General features: G+C 44.2%; 1 protein-coding gene across 1 annotated transcript in view; it reads left to right on the forward strand.

Annotated features, from left to right (window-relative positions):
* NAGLU (N-acetyl-alpha-glucosaminidase) overlaps positions 1-15,921 on the forward strand; it is a 307,925-nt gene that overhangs the window by 189,053 nt on the left and 102,951 nt on the right. Inside the window, exon 3 of the mRNA XM_077459463.1 lies at positions 3,944-4,090. Within this exon, the coding sequence (XP_077315589.1) occupies positions 3,944-4,090 (147 nt within the window). The remainder of the gene's footprint in view (positions 1-3,943; positions 4,091-15,921) is intronic.

Genomic DNA, 15,921 nt, shown 5'->3' on the forward strand with positions numbered 1-15,921 from the left:
ATCATTATTTTTTCCTACTATCATTCGTATTTTTTTTTTCTTCTTTTTTTGTGATGACAATGGCTCCCTTTCCGATTCTCATCTAGTAGTACTACCAAGATAAACTTATATAAAATTAATTCCCAGTTTCCTCCCCTTCTCCCCCCCCTTTTCATTTTTCCTTCCTTCCCTTGCGTTATATTTCTTTCACATGTTTTTACTAGTTCTCATGGCAACCCGTCCCGCTATGATGCCACGTCCCCCTCTCCATTCACTCCTTTGAAATCAATTCCATGATCTAATTAATTCTAGCCACGCCCTATCCCTAGATACTTTTTATTCACACATTGTTCCCATTCTTATTCATGATTGGCCTGATGAAAGAGCGCGGTCGTCTGTCCATCACGACCTGTACGCTCAGGAAACGCATCGTCAGGAAGTGACGTCATTGACGCCACAACGCTCCAAGCCTCGCTTTCAGACTACACACATTGCGTCCACTGTAGCCGGCAAATTTCAACTAAAACCAATGGAGATGCTAAAAAGAAGCAGCAGACATTCGTGGACTGGAATTTCCATATGATGGAAAGAATCACATGACCATAATCTCAATGTCTGTATTTCCTTATGGAATATGTGAGTGCAAAACCATTTGTTTTTTAATAAATTTATGAATTGTTTTTAAGAAAATCTGTACCCAGAGGCGCCCCTTTCTTTGTTTCTATATGAAAAAATATTGGGTTAACTTTACTGTTGTCTTATTTTTTTAATGAAAAATTTTTTTTTTCCAAAAAAGTGCACTTGACAAAATGTATTGTAACGACCGCCATTTTATTCTCTAGGGTGTAAGGCTGGATTCACACCTATGCATTTTTTGTGCTTTTTGCATTTTGCAGATTTGCGCCACAGTCCATTTATCATGGTTTCCTATGGAACACGTTCTGTAGTGCAAATCTGCAAAATGCATAAAGCACTAATACATAGGTGTGAATCCAGCCTTAGAAAAGTATATATAAATCATTTTATTTTGCTAACAACAAATTTGAAAAATAGGCCTGGTTCTTAAGTGGTTAATTAACTGACCCACTGACAATTGTTCTTAGGCTGCTGGCACCTAGATTGTGGTCCCACGAGCTGGAAAATCTTTGTACAGGGTGCATCTGAGAGTGGCATTGTTACGTAAGTGACAGTGCAGTGTGAGATTGGCCAATTTTTTGTCACACTGTAAGAAGGGCAGGGGTCTGATATCCACGTTTCACACCTGGGTTTATTGCATTGTATTTGTATTGCACCATTTTCCATATGTTGACACTGAACTACTGATTTTCTGCGTTACCCTTTTTGCTTTGGTCTGTCAATACAGTCTGCTAATTTTCTAAAAGTGTGAGCTGTCTTTGTGAGACTGCTTGGAGTTCCCAGCCAACTTATTCTGGCAGTGTCAGTGGGAGGGAGGTTCTGCCTAGGGCCAGAGAAAGAGCAGAGGACCTAAAATTTACCAGCAGCTCCTGCAGGAGTAATGCTACACTTAAATAGGTTGCCCTCATTGGTCAGTTCAGAGTTAAACTGGGTATGATTCCAGCCGCAGCATGTGTGTATGCCCATGGTTGCTCCATCTGCAGCAAAATGGGGTTGAGGGGTGGTAAAAATGCAGCTCAACCCAAGGGTTATACTGCCCCCAATCACAAGTCTAAATGAGCCCCTACAGAAAAAATGTAAAGGTGAACTAACACCGTACACCATCTCCACCCCCACTATACCTACCTCCAGGGATGATGAGCTGCCAATGCCCCCCCCCCCCCCCCCCGCAGCCAGTCTAGCAGTTCATGCATTTGAAATCCCTTTTTGAAGTGTTCCCGCTTACCTCCTGTTCCATTTGACAGCCAGAAGATTGTGGATCTCTTTTTACTTTATGCAGGGACAGTGGCCACTAATAGGGATATTGACTTATAACAATTCCCCACTCATATCCAAAACCGAAAAGAAATGTTTTTGGTTTACATACATGTAGCACCCTCCTAGCTGGGTTACTAGGACGTTAAATAAATGTAGTCGTTTTGGTTTCTATGTGGTCATTGGAACAGTCGATTTTCTTTTGGCTGGTATGGGTTTCACAGGCTGCAAGTTTGATTGCTCTCCCCTGTCTTCCAGAAAGTTATGGAACATAGCAGAGGAGCAAGGTAAATGAGCGGCATGAATATTTATGGTGCTGCAGCCAATCCCTGCTGCCCATTTGCCTTGCTCGACTGTCTATGAAAGCACACAACCCTGCTTGGGAGTGCATCTGCACAAGCACACAGCTTTCTATGGGGGCAATTGAAAGGGAGTAGACGCTGGGAGTTCCGGCATGGGATCCCAGAAGAGGAGGGAAGGGATCTGCGCAAAGCAGGTAAATATAACATGTTTATTATTATTTCGTATTTATTATTTTGTAAAAAAAAAAACTGAAGCATTGCAATCACTTTAAAGAGTGACTCCACTTGGGTAATCGATGTATTGTAAATTGCAAGGTTTTTAATAAAATTTTGCTGCATTGTCTTACCTGTTTTGCTCCTGCAGAAAAAACTTATCTGCAGAGATAATCTGAGGAGTGACTTTTTTCATTATTAATCAGTGATTAACCACTTCCTGCCTGGCCTATAGCAAAATGATGACCGGGCAGTGGTTCAGTCATCCTGACTGGGCGTCATATGACGTCCTTCAGGATAACAGCCACTGTGTGCCCATGGGTAAAGAGCCTCCTACTGAGGCTCTTTACCACGTGATCAGCTGTGTCCAATCACGGTTGATCACAATGTCAACAGGAAAAGCCATTGATCGGCTTTTCCTCACTCCCGTCTGACAGATGCGAGTAGAGAGGCGATTGGCGGCTGACAAGGGGGGTTGTGCGCTGATTATCAGCACGGCCCCCCCCTCGGATGCCCACACTAAACCACCAGGAGAGCCGCCAGGACCACCAGGGAAGGGGGCAACATGTGGATGGCCAGGTATGTACCCCATGGCCATCCACATGTGCAAACGATGCCCAATCTGTGTCAATCACTGCCCACAAATGGGCACTGACTGGCACCATTATATAACATGATGCTCAGCAATGCCACCCATCAGTGCCCATCTGTGCCAATTATCAGTGCCACCTATCAGTGCCCGTTAGTGCCACCTCATTGGTCCCACCTCATGAGTGCCGTCAGTGCAGCCATATCAGTGCCTGTCATTGAAGAAGAAAACATACTTATTTACAAAAAAATTTAACAGAAACAAAGAAAAACTTGTGTTTTTTTTCAAACTTTTCGGTCTTTTTTTATTTGTTGCGCAAAAATTTTTGCAGAGGTGATCAAATACCACCAAAAGAAAGCTCTATTTGTGGGAACAAAATTATAAAAAATTTGTTTGGGTACAGTGTAACACGACCGCGCAATTGTCATTCAAATTGTTGTTGATTAACCCTTTGGAAGTATTCCACCAAAAATTATATTTTTGTTTCAGAGGATGCCTAAAATTTGACTTGTACCTTCGTGCAGACTTCTGGGAAAATTAGTGAGCCCATCGCACGTGTAGGAAATTACATTTCTGGGGGCTTTGTATACACTAACTGCGTATGGAAAGCTCTATGTTGCCATATTGTATTGGATTCTATAGAAAATTACAGTGCTGCAAAATGGAAAGACAATTTTTAATAACAGGCAATATGGCTTTATTTGTCAATTCCCTCTTTCTCTCTCTTTCTCTCTCTTTCTCTCTCTTTCTCTCTCTTTCTCTCTCTTTCTCTCTCTTTCTCTCTCTTTCTCTCTCTTTCTCTCTCTTTCTCTCTCTCTCTCTCTCTCTCTCTCTCTCTCTCTCTCTCTCTCTCTCTCTCTCTCTCTCTCTCTCTCTCTCTCTCTCTCTCATATTTTATATTCCATTTTCTTTTATTTGCAAATTTTTTTTCCATGAAAGTGGATTTAGCCTCTAACTTTTTTTATTATAGGTATATTTGTCTTTAGGATTGACTCAAAAAGAAGTTAATGAATTTTTCACTGGCCCAGCATTCTTGGCTTGGGGTCGGATGGGGAATATTCACAGTTGGGGAGGTCCTTTGTCCTCTAACTGGATGAACAAACAGTACTCCTTACAGGTAAGATCCTAACATGTTTATTTGGGAAGTATGACTTAACCTACCCCCAAAAAAATTTTAGCTTATGAAGGACTATTCTATAATCAATAATTATTTGAGCAGCAACTATTGGAGATGGGGTTTCGGAAAATACTAAAAGGGAATTAATAAATGTTACATGTAATTAAATTTCACTTTTAAATGTGTATGGGCCTATAATAAGGCTTACCTATAGTTACAGTAAATATCTCCTAAACTGGCACTGTTTTGGAGAAATCCACAAAACGTGCAGCTTGGTGATGTCACCAATGCCTGTGCTCTGAAGGGACAGCATACCCTGCTGGATCTTCAGAGCGCTGTGCTGGAGCTGAGGGCTCCTGTGCGCATGTGTAGGAGTGACATCATTACGGCCCTGGCCATTCATACAACCAGAGCCTGCAAACCCAGAAGAAAGACACTGGGGAGCCATAACAGCACTGCACTGGATGGCTCCATGTACAGGTAAGTCAGTCATAATGTGCTTGTATGTGGTGCATAGTATGTCTTTATGACTTAAACCTGCAGGGGGGCCCATTGTTTTTTTATTTTTCTGGCAGTGTGGAGGTGAAAGATGAGAGCAGACACATGGGACCTGATAAAAGCTAAGGTCAGAGGATAGAAGGAACGATCAACTTGTAAATGGTACATGTTCTGTTCACAGTAATCTATCTCTATGACGTAAAAAGAGATACCGTGCTGATACCCTAAAAGTATTTAAAGCAGCCAGCACAAGGGACAAAGTTGATTAGCAAAATTTAAAGAGATATGTGCAGTGCTAAAGTGAACAATATCTGTATATCTATATGGTAATCGTGTGTAAATCAGCCAGTGAAAACCTTGAAAGGTAATGAATCAGCAAAATGCCATAAAAGCATTCAGATATGAACATACAGTGCCTTGCGAAAGTATACGGCCCCTTTGAACTTTTCAACCTTTTGCCACATTTCAGGCTTCAGACATAAAGATATAAAATTTAAATTTTTTGTGAAGAATCACCAAGTGGGACACAATTGTGAAGTGGAACGAAATCTATTGGATTTTTGAAACTTTTTTAACTAATAAAAAAATGAAAAGTGGGGCGTGCAAAATTATTCGGCCCCCTTGCGTTAATACTTTGTAGAGACACCTTTTGCTGCGATTACAGTTGCAAGTCGCTTGGGGTATGTCTCTATCAGTTTTGCACATCGAGAGACTGAAATTCTTGCACATTCTTCCTTACAAAACAGCTCGAGCTCAGTGAGGTTGGATGGAGAGCATTTGTGTACAGCAGTTTTCAGCTCTTTCCACAGATTCTCGATTGGATTCAGGTCTGGACTTTGACTTGGCCATTCTAACACCTGGATACGTTTATTTGTGAACCATTCCTTTGTAGATTTTGCTGTATGTTTGGGATCATTGTCTTGTTGGAAGATAAATCTCCGTCCCAGTTTCAGGTCTTTTGCAGACTCCAATAGGTTTTCATCCAGAATGGTCCTGTATTTGTCTGCATCCATCTTCCCCCTCAATTTTAACTATCTTCCCTGTCACTGCTGAAGAAAAGCAGGCCCAAACCATGATGCTGCCACCACCATGTTTAACAGTGGGGATGGTGTGTTGATGGTGATGAGCTGTGTTGCTTTTACGCCAAACATATCGTTTTGCATTGTGGGCAAAAAGTTCGATTTTTGGTTTCATCTGACCAGAGCACCTTCTTCCACATGTTTGGTGTGTCTCCCAGGTGGCTTGTGGCAAACTTTAGACGAGACTTTTTATGGATATCTTTGAGAAATGGCTTTCTTCTTGCCACTCTTCCTTAAAGGCCAGATTTGTGCAGTGTACGACTGATTGTTGTCCTATGGACAGACTCTCCCACCTCAGCTGTAGTTCTCTGCAGTTCATCCAGAGTGATCATGGGCCTCTTGGCTGAATCTCTGATCAGTCTTCTCCTTGTCTGAGCTGAAAGTTTAGAGGGACGGCCAGGTCTTGGTAGATTTGCAGTGGTCTGATACTCCCATTTCAAAATGATTGCTTGCACAGTGCTCCTTGGGATGTTTAAAGCTTGGGACATCTTTTTGTATCCAAATCCGGCTTTAAACTTCTCCACAACAGTATTACGGACCTGCCTGGTGTGTTCCTTGGTCTTCATGATGCTCTCTACGCTTTCAACAGAACCCTGAGACTATCACAGAGCAGGTGCATTTATACAGAGACTTGATTACACACAGGTGGATTCTATTTATCACCATCAGTCATTTAGGACAACATTGAATCATACAGAGATCCTTGCTGAACTTCTGGAGTGAGTTTGCTGCACTGAAAGTAAAGGGGCCGAATAATTTTGCACGCACCACTTTTCAGTTTTTTATTTGCTAAAAAAGTTTAAATTATCCAATAGATTTCGTTCCACTTCACAATTGTTTCCCACTTGTTGGTGACTCTTCACAAAAAAATTAAATTTTATATCTTTGTTTGAAGCCTGAAATGTGGCAAAAGGTTGAAAAGTTCAAGGGGGCCGAATACTTTCGCAAGGCAATGTAAATATGTAAATCTCACACTGATATGTAAATAAGCAGTGATCTGAAATGTATATCTTGTGACAAAAAAATTGAATAACCACAAAGGGAGAAAAGAGTCAAAAATCTAATTGGGTCCACATAGGTGAAAAACAAGTGTTCAAATAGAATCCAAAAAAGGAGGGTAAGTTCCAATAGCTTCAGCAAGGATCACACAGGGAACACTCGCATGTGTAGAGAAGACAACCGCCACCAACTCTGAAAAGGCTGATGCCCCGTCGGAACTCCCTCCAGCAAAAGTCAGATAAGAGCTTTTGGCTGGAAAATGCGATCGTGTGTATGCTCCATCTGACTTTTGCTGGCGGAAAGATTGGGAGCAGGTTCACAATTTTTTGGGCGGAAAAAGTTCCTATCCGAAAATCCGTTTGTGTGTATGCAATTCCGATGCGCAAAAACTCACGCATGCTCAGATTCAAGTACGAGATGGAATCACTCGGTCTGGTAAAACTACCGTTTGTAATGGAGATGGGACATTCGTCACGCTGACATTTTTAAAATAGTTTAATGCAGCGTATTATCTTCTTCTTTAGAATGCTAGAAGAATGATGTTGTTTTGCTGCTCATATTCACACAGAGTTCTCACAAACGTCTTTCTTTATTATTTATCGTGATCTCATGAATAATAATAATTTTGCAGGCTGTTATGTAGGCATAGTCCTCCTAAACACGGGGGGGGGGGGGGGGGTGGTTCTGAGGTCCGCAGTAGCCTTCGGAAATAGGCCAATTGCTGCCTCCTTCAGGTTACTCCTTCCTGGAACGTCTTTGTGGAAGGCAGAGGGGAGGGACCTGCGATTCGGGCAGGCTACTGGGCCCGCCCACCTCCTGGCTGCCACTTTCCATGGCCTGGCTGAGGCTTTCCTGTGTATGAAAAAAGGACATAGTTTTAGTTTTTGGTTCATCAGTCACACACAGTTTTCAATGTTAACAAGAAGAAAAGACTATCATTCTGACCCCAATATTTTTCATACTTGTCCCAATCATTTGTGGCCACTACTGTCAATTGATATGTAAAACACTTTATGGAATCAGAAATTAATGATCAAAACCAACATATATTTAACATCATTAATTTTACAAACACAAATATTTTGAAGAATGTATACATGGCTCAAGCTGGGCTCCTCCACGTGCTTCTGCCTGAAAGGCCCAGGTTGGACATCAGAAGCCTCAGCTGAGGTGGAAGGAAGCCTTGAAGGAAGACTGGAGAGTGCTGGCCTGGGTTCAGTCTGGCCTGCCAGAAAATGCAGTCTGTCATAGTACCACAGCTTGGGTACATCAATGTCATCTGCTGCAGCTCCTGATCTCAGGGAATCATGGACTTTCTTGAGCTCCCTAATATAAATGTTCCTCATGCCACCAATTAGGGCCTTCAAATAGGGGATGTCTGCCGTGGGGATCACCGGCTTCAGAAATTCCACCAATTGATCCAGCGCTGCCTTCCTCTTTGGTTTATTGTTATAAAAGGGGTGGTTTACCTGCCACAGACAGGGCAACTCCCTGTACATATCAATGAATATGGGCATAAAGTCCTCCTCATTGAATAGATCCATTTTCTCTGCAAGATACAACACAAGACAAACCCTAATGTCAGGCGAAATTATCCCAATCTTGACCCAATATAAGCCTCAATCTATAAGCAGTATAGGTCACTGATTCACCAACTTAAAATTGTACCTTTGTTATAACGATGTTGTTTCCATTACTTTGCCATCCGCTTACAGATCGTACGTACGACACACGTGTGTTCCGCTTTATATACACTGCGCATGCGTGAAACTCCGCCCACTCCTGACATTCTTTGTCTATTCCCCACTCATTCTCTTTTGACACAGTGGGTAGAGACCGTGGCAGAGACGGAGCAGGTGCATGTAGAGGAGAGCAGCAACGAGGAAAGCCTGGAGCCACGAACGTCCTAATTCTGGAGTATATTTAAGGCCTCAAATATGTCCTTTGGTGAGATGGTGGACATCTTGAAGAGTGCTGACTATGATGGAACGTATGGACCGTACCTAAACCTAAATTAGCGAAAAGGCCAAGATCATGACTAAAGTTGTGAAGAGTCTGCGCTGGAATTATTGGGTATGATGATCCAAGGAGCAACTGAGGAATCGTTGGTCAGATCTCAAAGGGAGCAGGATCAGTACAGAAGAATAAAGAGAGTACTTTTGAAAAGTAAGTAGTTGTCATGTGTTCCGATTATTATTATTACTTGCATGCTGCTCCATGTGCTTTTCTTTACTGTTATACAGTTTAAAATGGCTACTTTCATGTTCATGGCCACAGTAATCGGTCATAGGAAACACCATTAGTTTGCTAACCAAATACGATGTTTTGGGCAGATAACTACATTTGGTCATGCTAATTTGTATTAAGACGTTTAGGACATTGTTGTCTATATGTGTTTGAAACTAGAAAGAATTGCAAACTTGATTCAGTTTAATGTAAGGCGAGGACACTCAGCAGCTGTTACACATCTGGACTCAGGAGCACTAGTGTGGAACACAAGAACAAACTTTTTAGGGTGTCCCACACAGGTTCTCCAGTGGATACTTGGGGTGTCTCCATGTGTGAAACTTGTCCAAAAAATTTAAGTATTCCACCTTTGGTAAGTGAAAAAAATCATGTCTTCAGCTTGGAACTCTGGGCAAACGGACAATTGTGTACCCCACTTTTAAACAATGTTTCATATTCCTATTTGTTTGCAAATATTGGTGTGCTAAGTATACCTTTTGTTTCATTCTCATAGGGGAGTAAAGACTCTGGACATCTGAGGACACCACGGAAACCTGAGGATGTGGAGGAAGGAGAGGTGAAAGAAGTGATTGAGATTGTCTCCACAACAGGTGAGTGTCTGACACCACAGATTCAGGTAAAAGATGTATGCCTGCATATTTATAATACATGGTGTGTATTTTTTATTTTTTTTAGGTGATGTGCAGGTGTGGGAGAACAATCTCCCCATTTCACCAGTGATAGTGCACGGCTTATCCAGGACATAATGTGTTGTAGTTGTGATTTAGACCTTATCAAGTAAAAAACCAAGGAGATTAAACAAAGACTGAAGAACATGATTGATGTACAAGGAAGAATATAAATCTAACAAAGATTACATTTTTTAGTTTTTTCTACAATTTATCTAAAGTTTTAATACAGTTTAAAAGCCAAATTTGGAAGATGCACACAGTGTGTCAACATGTGCTATCTGCCATCAGGGGATTTTGTAGATGCAACCTCTTCCTCCCAACTCTAGTAGGTGAGAGGAAGTGGTTGCACCCCCAAAACACGTCCATTGATCCCCCATGATGGGAGATAGCACATGTTGACATGAGGTATGGGATCAGAGAGGAAATTCCCTTTTTGATTCACAATTTCTGTACATCTTCTAAATTTGGCCTTTACACGGGTGACTTCGCCCCATCTGATGAAGGCAATATCAACACATTTTTGACACTATGTCTGTAACATGCCTGTTTTATGTACTTTTTCTAAAATTTTAAGGTAAAACTTTTAACACAAAATGTTTCAGAACGCACATGTGAATGTGCATGGAGTAAAAGGCTTTCTACTCAACAATTTGTGGCTTTTTTTTTTCAATGCTTGATAACACTTTTTGTAATATGTTGCTATTTACAATGACAATGGGTGTTATTTAAATGTTAAAACCACTTGGCACTACAAGTGCACTAGGAGAACCTAGAAGACCGATAAAATCAGTAAGCAGTAATCAAAATTAGGATTTTATTATAGCAAACGTTTTTTTTATTTAGAAAATATTTAAAAATTATCTGGAATAGAAATGGCCCTCCTACCCATAAAATATTCAAATTTTTGTGATGCAATTCACATGCACTTTGGGGGGGGAGGCAAGCCAGGACGGCCAACTTCCAGGGCCATCATAGTATTCTCATGAAGTCCGGCCTCAGGTCCAACTGTGGCAACATAACCAGGTGCATTTTTCTTTAAAAAGTTGTGCAGTATGTAGCAGCATAAAGAAATGTGGTTAAGTTTGTACTCCACCATGTTAATTGCGGTTAGAAATAAGCGGAGGGGCGTTGTCTGGATATGGCGAGTGAAGTCGCATGGTGGCTGAGCTCTCGACACCAGACCCATCGATCAAGGCTGTTGTGCCATTTATCCAAACCTTTTATGCTTGGCCATGAGCTACCCTAAAAGAGGCAGATACAAGGGTTCCGCAAAGACTATTCCGGCGGCCCAGATCGACCGACTCCTCAGAGAAAAGACCAGGTCTAACACGGAGGCCCGAACTGAGATGGCACGTGGTGAGGCCCAACCTGCACCGTCTTCCCCAGGAGCAATGGCGTCTTCTCAGCAGTCGAGCTTGCAGCACCTGACGGGAATCCCGGCTATGTTTAACCCATCGCCTGGCAGCCAGCCAGTCGGGAGCCTGTCTCTCCATACAGTTCATGGGAGAAGACTTGGACATACGGGCATTACTGAGAGCCCTCCCCACCGAGGCGGATATGGAGCCGCTAGTACTCAGAGTGGAAGAGCAACACCGCCGCGATCTCCAGGAGATCCTCTCTGAGGTACATGAGATTGATGAGAGGCTGACTAGGGAGGAGGCATCGGTGGTGGCACTGGAGACCCAAATGGCACCGCTGGGGAGAGCACACCAGAGACATCAAGACCAGCTGGCGGAGGTGCAACTTCACACTGAAGACTTGGAGAACCGGAGCCGCTGCCAAAATATACGGTTCCAAGGAATACCCAAAGCAACTGGCCCGGAAAACCTAAAACGGTGAGGGCCATCATACAGAAGCTAATCGTAGGTGACCTCCCTGCAACCCTTGAGTTCGACAGGATCCACAGGGCTCTCGGCCCCAAACAAACGGCCTGGCTCCGCAATGTTATCTGTCGCATACACTGGTACAGTCATAAGGAACAGATCATGCGAGACGCACGAATCAAAGGCCGGTGGACTTCGAGGCACAAATTTCTGTATTCCCGGACGTGGCCTGAGCGACCCTCCCTGAGGAGAGCGATGTTAGTCTTTATTGCAGAGACTATGCTGAGCTGAACCGACATACAGGTGGGGTTTTCCCATTCCAACTAACCATCCGGAAGGGGAGTGATTCCTTTACCCTACAGCGCCATGCCGAACTCCCGGATCTATCTGCCTTCCTAGGGATGGAGCCATTTTTGCTTCGGGTTTGGATGAGTCCCCTTCTGAGCAGAGAGCTGAATACACCCTTTCGGGGTGCTCCGCTGGGTCTCCCACGCAGATCCTCCAGGTGCAGATGGCGAGGGCATACTCCAATTGGAAGTAACGATCTGGAGCCATGAGACCTAAGGTCCCTTGCAAGTAAGTGACGGGCAGCTCGGGGTGCACTACGAAACTGTGCTTGCACTGTGCCCACCAATAGACGCAGTGTTTTCTGCATCGCCCTCCAGCCGCCCGATCTCCCTCTTTGCCCTGCTTGTTTGCGGGACGAACTCCCCCAGCCCCAGGAAATGTCTAGCGGGAGTGCCCCCGGAGGCGAACCTGCTCTACCATTTAATGACGGAGATTCAGGAATAACTTGTGTTTGGTACTTTTTATTGTTCACCTGCTCCTGACCAATGTGACTTTGGATCCCACGCTGAGGGAATGAAAACACATGACCCGCAAGGGGGAAACTCACCCATGGACGACAACCCAGCAAGCTACGATGGGCCAAGGCTAGCTAGAGTGTGTAGGTCTCTATATATAGTTTGTTTTTTGCACATGTGTCAGGGGGTTGCGGGCTGGGAGCAGGGAGACTAATGGTCGGGGGGTGTAGGGACTAGTATGTTATCATCTTGTAATGGCTATGCGGCCCGGTGCTCTGGCCTCGCTTGTGATGTGGGAGGGGTCGGGGACCATCCTGTGTGTGGGGTGGTCTCCTCGCCCCCGCTGATGCTGTGGTTGGATCCTCTTGGCGGAAACCCATCCGGCAGGTAGACCGCATCCAGGAGAGGGTGGCCGGGGCGAGGTTGCACGGTGAGTACCTTGTGAGGACATGTGGGGGACAATGGGGACCAGGCGGGAGGGTGAGGTTAACACCGAATGGATTTATTTTACTCATCTTCTTAGTTTATCTTTTTCATGGGTCATATTGTGCAGAAGCACCCGGAGCTCAACACGTGGCTGTAAGGTGGAACTCCGGTGTTGTTCAAAAGAGAGGGGGCCCTCACCCATCACGCACCTATTCTCTCAGACAGACGAGGGGGGTGCTCTCCTTGAGATTTCCCCTCAGGATCGTCTATAAACGGAGGGTTGTGTGTGGCGGGTGAAATTGGTCCCCCAAGTTTCTCATAAACTGTATTTTCTGACTTGCCTCATAGTTTTCTTTTTTTTTTCTGGTTATTGTTCCAAAGGCCTTTTTTTTTTTTTTTTTTTTTTTTTATTTTTTTACACCAGTTCTTTTTGGTAATGATATGGGTCTGGTTGGGGAGCTCCTGACCCCCGCTGTGTTTAACCACTACCCCACATAGGATAACACCCCTCTGGGGCCCAGAGTTGGAGTCCTAAGGGTGTACTGAGATATAATATCTCAAACACCATAGGTGTTTTAGCTGTTCGGACTCACTGACGCTTCAGTGACCCGCTATTCATTCTCCGCCTTTTTTCTTTTTTTTCTTTCTTACTAACTTCCCCCTCTACCTTCCTTTCGCACCTTTTCTTCCTCTCCTCCTTTCTGCACCTTTACACTCTTTTCTTCCTCCCCCATCTCTTCTCATCTCATTCCCCTCCCCCCCTTTCCCTTTTTTATTTTTTAAGTTTTTTTTTTTTATTTTCTTCCCTCCCCTCTCCCCCCTTCCTCCAGCCCGGCTCTAAACATGAATCCAATGGAAACTTAGATTAAAGTCCATCAATGTGAAGGGGCTTAACACCCCAGAGAAACGGTCCATGGTGCTTTCCAACCCAAGACATGCGAAAGCCCACATATGCTTCCTCCAAGAGACTCATTTTTGAGTCAATGGAACACAGAGACTCCGGAATTGTTGCTTCCCAGCTGCCTACCATGGGTGCTCCTCCGAGTCCAAGTCCAGGGGGGCTAGCATACTTATACACGCCATGACACCGTGGAAGCTGAGCGACCAGTGGAGTGATAAAGAGGGGTGGGCTCTGTTTGTGAATCTATATCTCCCCAACACTGGCCAGATTGGAATTCTTGAATCCACTATAACAAAGTTACAGGAATTTGCTGAAGGGACAGTAATCCTGGGGAGTGAGTTCAACTTTGTCATGGCCCCTTCTATAGACACATCTAAACAAACCTCACAGGTCTCATACGCAGCACTTAAACGCCTAAAGAGAAACCTGTATGCTTTCCACCTGGTGGACGTATAGAGGGTTCTGAACCTGACCAAGGGGGACTATACGTTCTATTCGCACCCTCATGATTCCTACACCAGAATCGACCTTCTCATGTTGCCCCATTCTCCATTTTCCAGGATGAGATCGACTTCTATAGGGTCCATTACCTTTTCGGATCATGCCCCGATCTTCTTAGACATAGATATTTTGTCCCCGACATCAAAACAATGGCAGTGGAAGCTTAATGACACACTGCTCCAGACCCCAGAAGTAGCAGAAGAGGTTTCCAGGGAGCTGAGGAATTTCTTCTCCATCAATGCAGGTTTGGGATGTACTCCTCAGACGATTTGGGAAGCTCATAAGTGCACTATTAAAGGGCTCTTAATAAAAATAGGCACCCGCCTCAAGAAGGCAAGGGCTCAGCAAACCCTCGACCTTCTAGAGCAGGGATCCTCAAACTACGGCCCTCCAGCTGTTGCAAAACTACACATCCCATGAGGCATTGTGAAACTCTGACATCCACAGGCATGACTATGCATGATGGGATTTGTAGTTCCTGAACAACTGGAGGGCCATAGTTTGAAGACCCCTGTTCTAGAGAAAATTAGAGTGCTAGAGTCCATCCATAAACAATCCTTAGCCACCCGGGAGCTGCAGGACCTAACGCACCTGAGAAACCACAAAATGCAAGTGCACCTTCTATGAGCATAGTAACAAGTGCGGTAAATTGTTAGCGAGAGCCTTGAGAGTCCAACAGGCGCAGGCCTTTATTCCTGAGCTGAAGGGGGCGCCAAGGTATTTACCACTGAAGGCAATGCGGGCCAGTTCCACAAGTATTACGCTGCACTGTGTACAACCTGCCGCATAAGGCATCGGAAAAAGTGAAGTTTCAAGAGCAGGAAGCCATCCGGGAGTATATTCAGAAATCTGGTCTCCCCCGGTTGCCCGAAGAGACTATGTTGGCCTTGCAAGAGCCGCTTACGGGAGAGGAGGTGGCACTAGCCATAGCCTGCATGCAAAATGGCAAGGCACTGGGCCCTGATGGGTATTCGCTAGTATACTACAGGGCCTTTGGGGATATTCTGACGCCACATTTTCTAGAGGCCTATAATGACGCGGGGGAGGGGGAACGACATTTAGAATCCGAAGGTGGGACTAGAGGAAGGGACCCCCCCCCTCTTTCTCTCCCTCTACACCCTTCCTCCCCCTGCCCCTCTCCCCCCATGTATTCTCTATCTTTTCACTTTCCTTGCTTTTCCTTATCTTTCACTTAATATTCAATGCGAGGATAGGCGAACCAGTGGTCGTACTTCTCCGCTTTTTACTCTGTTTTCTGACATGGGACACAGTGAGCTTTCTAATCTAGGGATAAGTACAACTAGACTTTGACTATAAAGATTATTATAAAAGGTCATACTATATTAATCGTTAGTTAAGATCTGCATAGTCGAAACACATTTTCAACATGAACAAAATTGCTATGTCCTATGTATTCATGTTTGTTTGCTGTCTGTATCTTGCTTTTTCATAAATAAAGAATACAAAAATAAAAAATAAAAATAAGCGGAACCGGCTGGTCATTATCCCAAAGGTATTCTCCACGACTATTCTGGCTCTAGCAAGCCGGTAATTAAAACCCTCTTCCCCTGGAGTGAGGGTCCTCTGGGGGAGTGGTCTCCTCATATGATCACCCAGACCAAATGCTTCAGCATTAAAAACAAACGGGAGTCCTCTGACATTCTCTTCTGCAGTTGGCAATCCCAAGCCACCACTCTGGAGACATCGGTAGAACTCGGTCTGGGCAAAGACTCCTACATCCGACATCCGGCCATTCTTCCCCACATCCGCATAGAGAAACTCATATGTCGCCGACACTGCCGTCATCAACATGATACTATGAAACCCCTTATAGTTAAAATAGTATGACCCTGAATGGGGTGGTAGGACTATGTGAATGTGTT

The sequence above is a fragment of the Lithobates pipiens genome, unplaced genomic scaffold (genome assembly GCF_037356315.1).
Source record: "Lithobates pipiens isolate NorthernLeopardFrog02 unplaced genomic scaffold, aLitPip1_a1.2 Scaffold_28, whole genome shotgun sequence".
Classification (NCBI taxonomy): domain Eukaryota; kingdom Metazoa; phylum Chordata; class Amphibia; order Anura; family Ranidae; genus Lithobates; species Lithobates pipiens.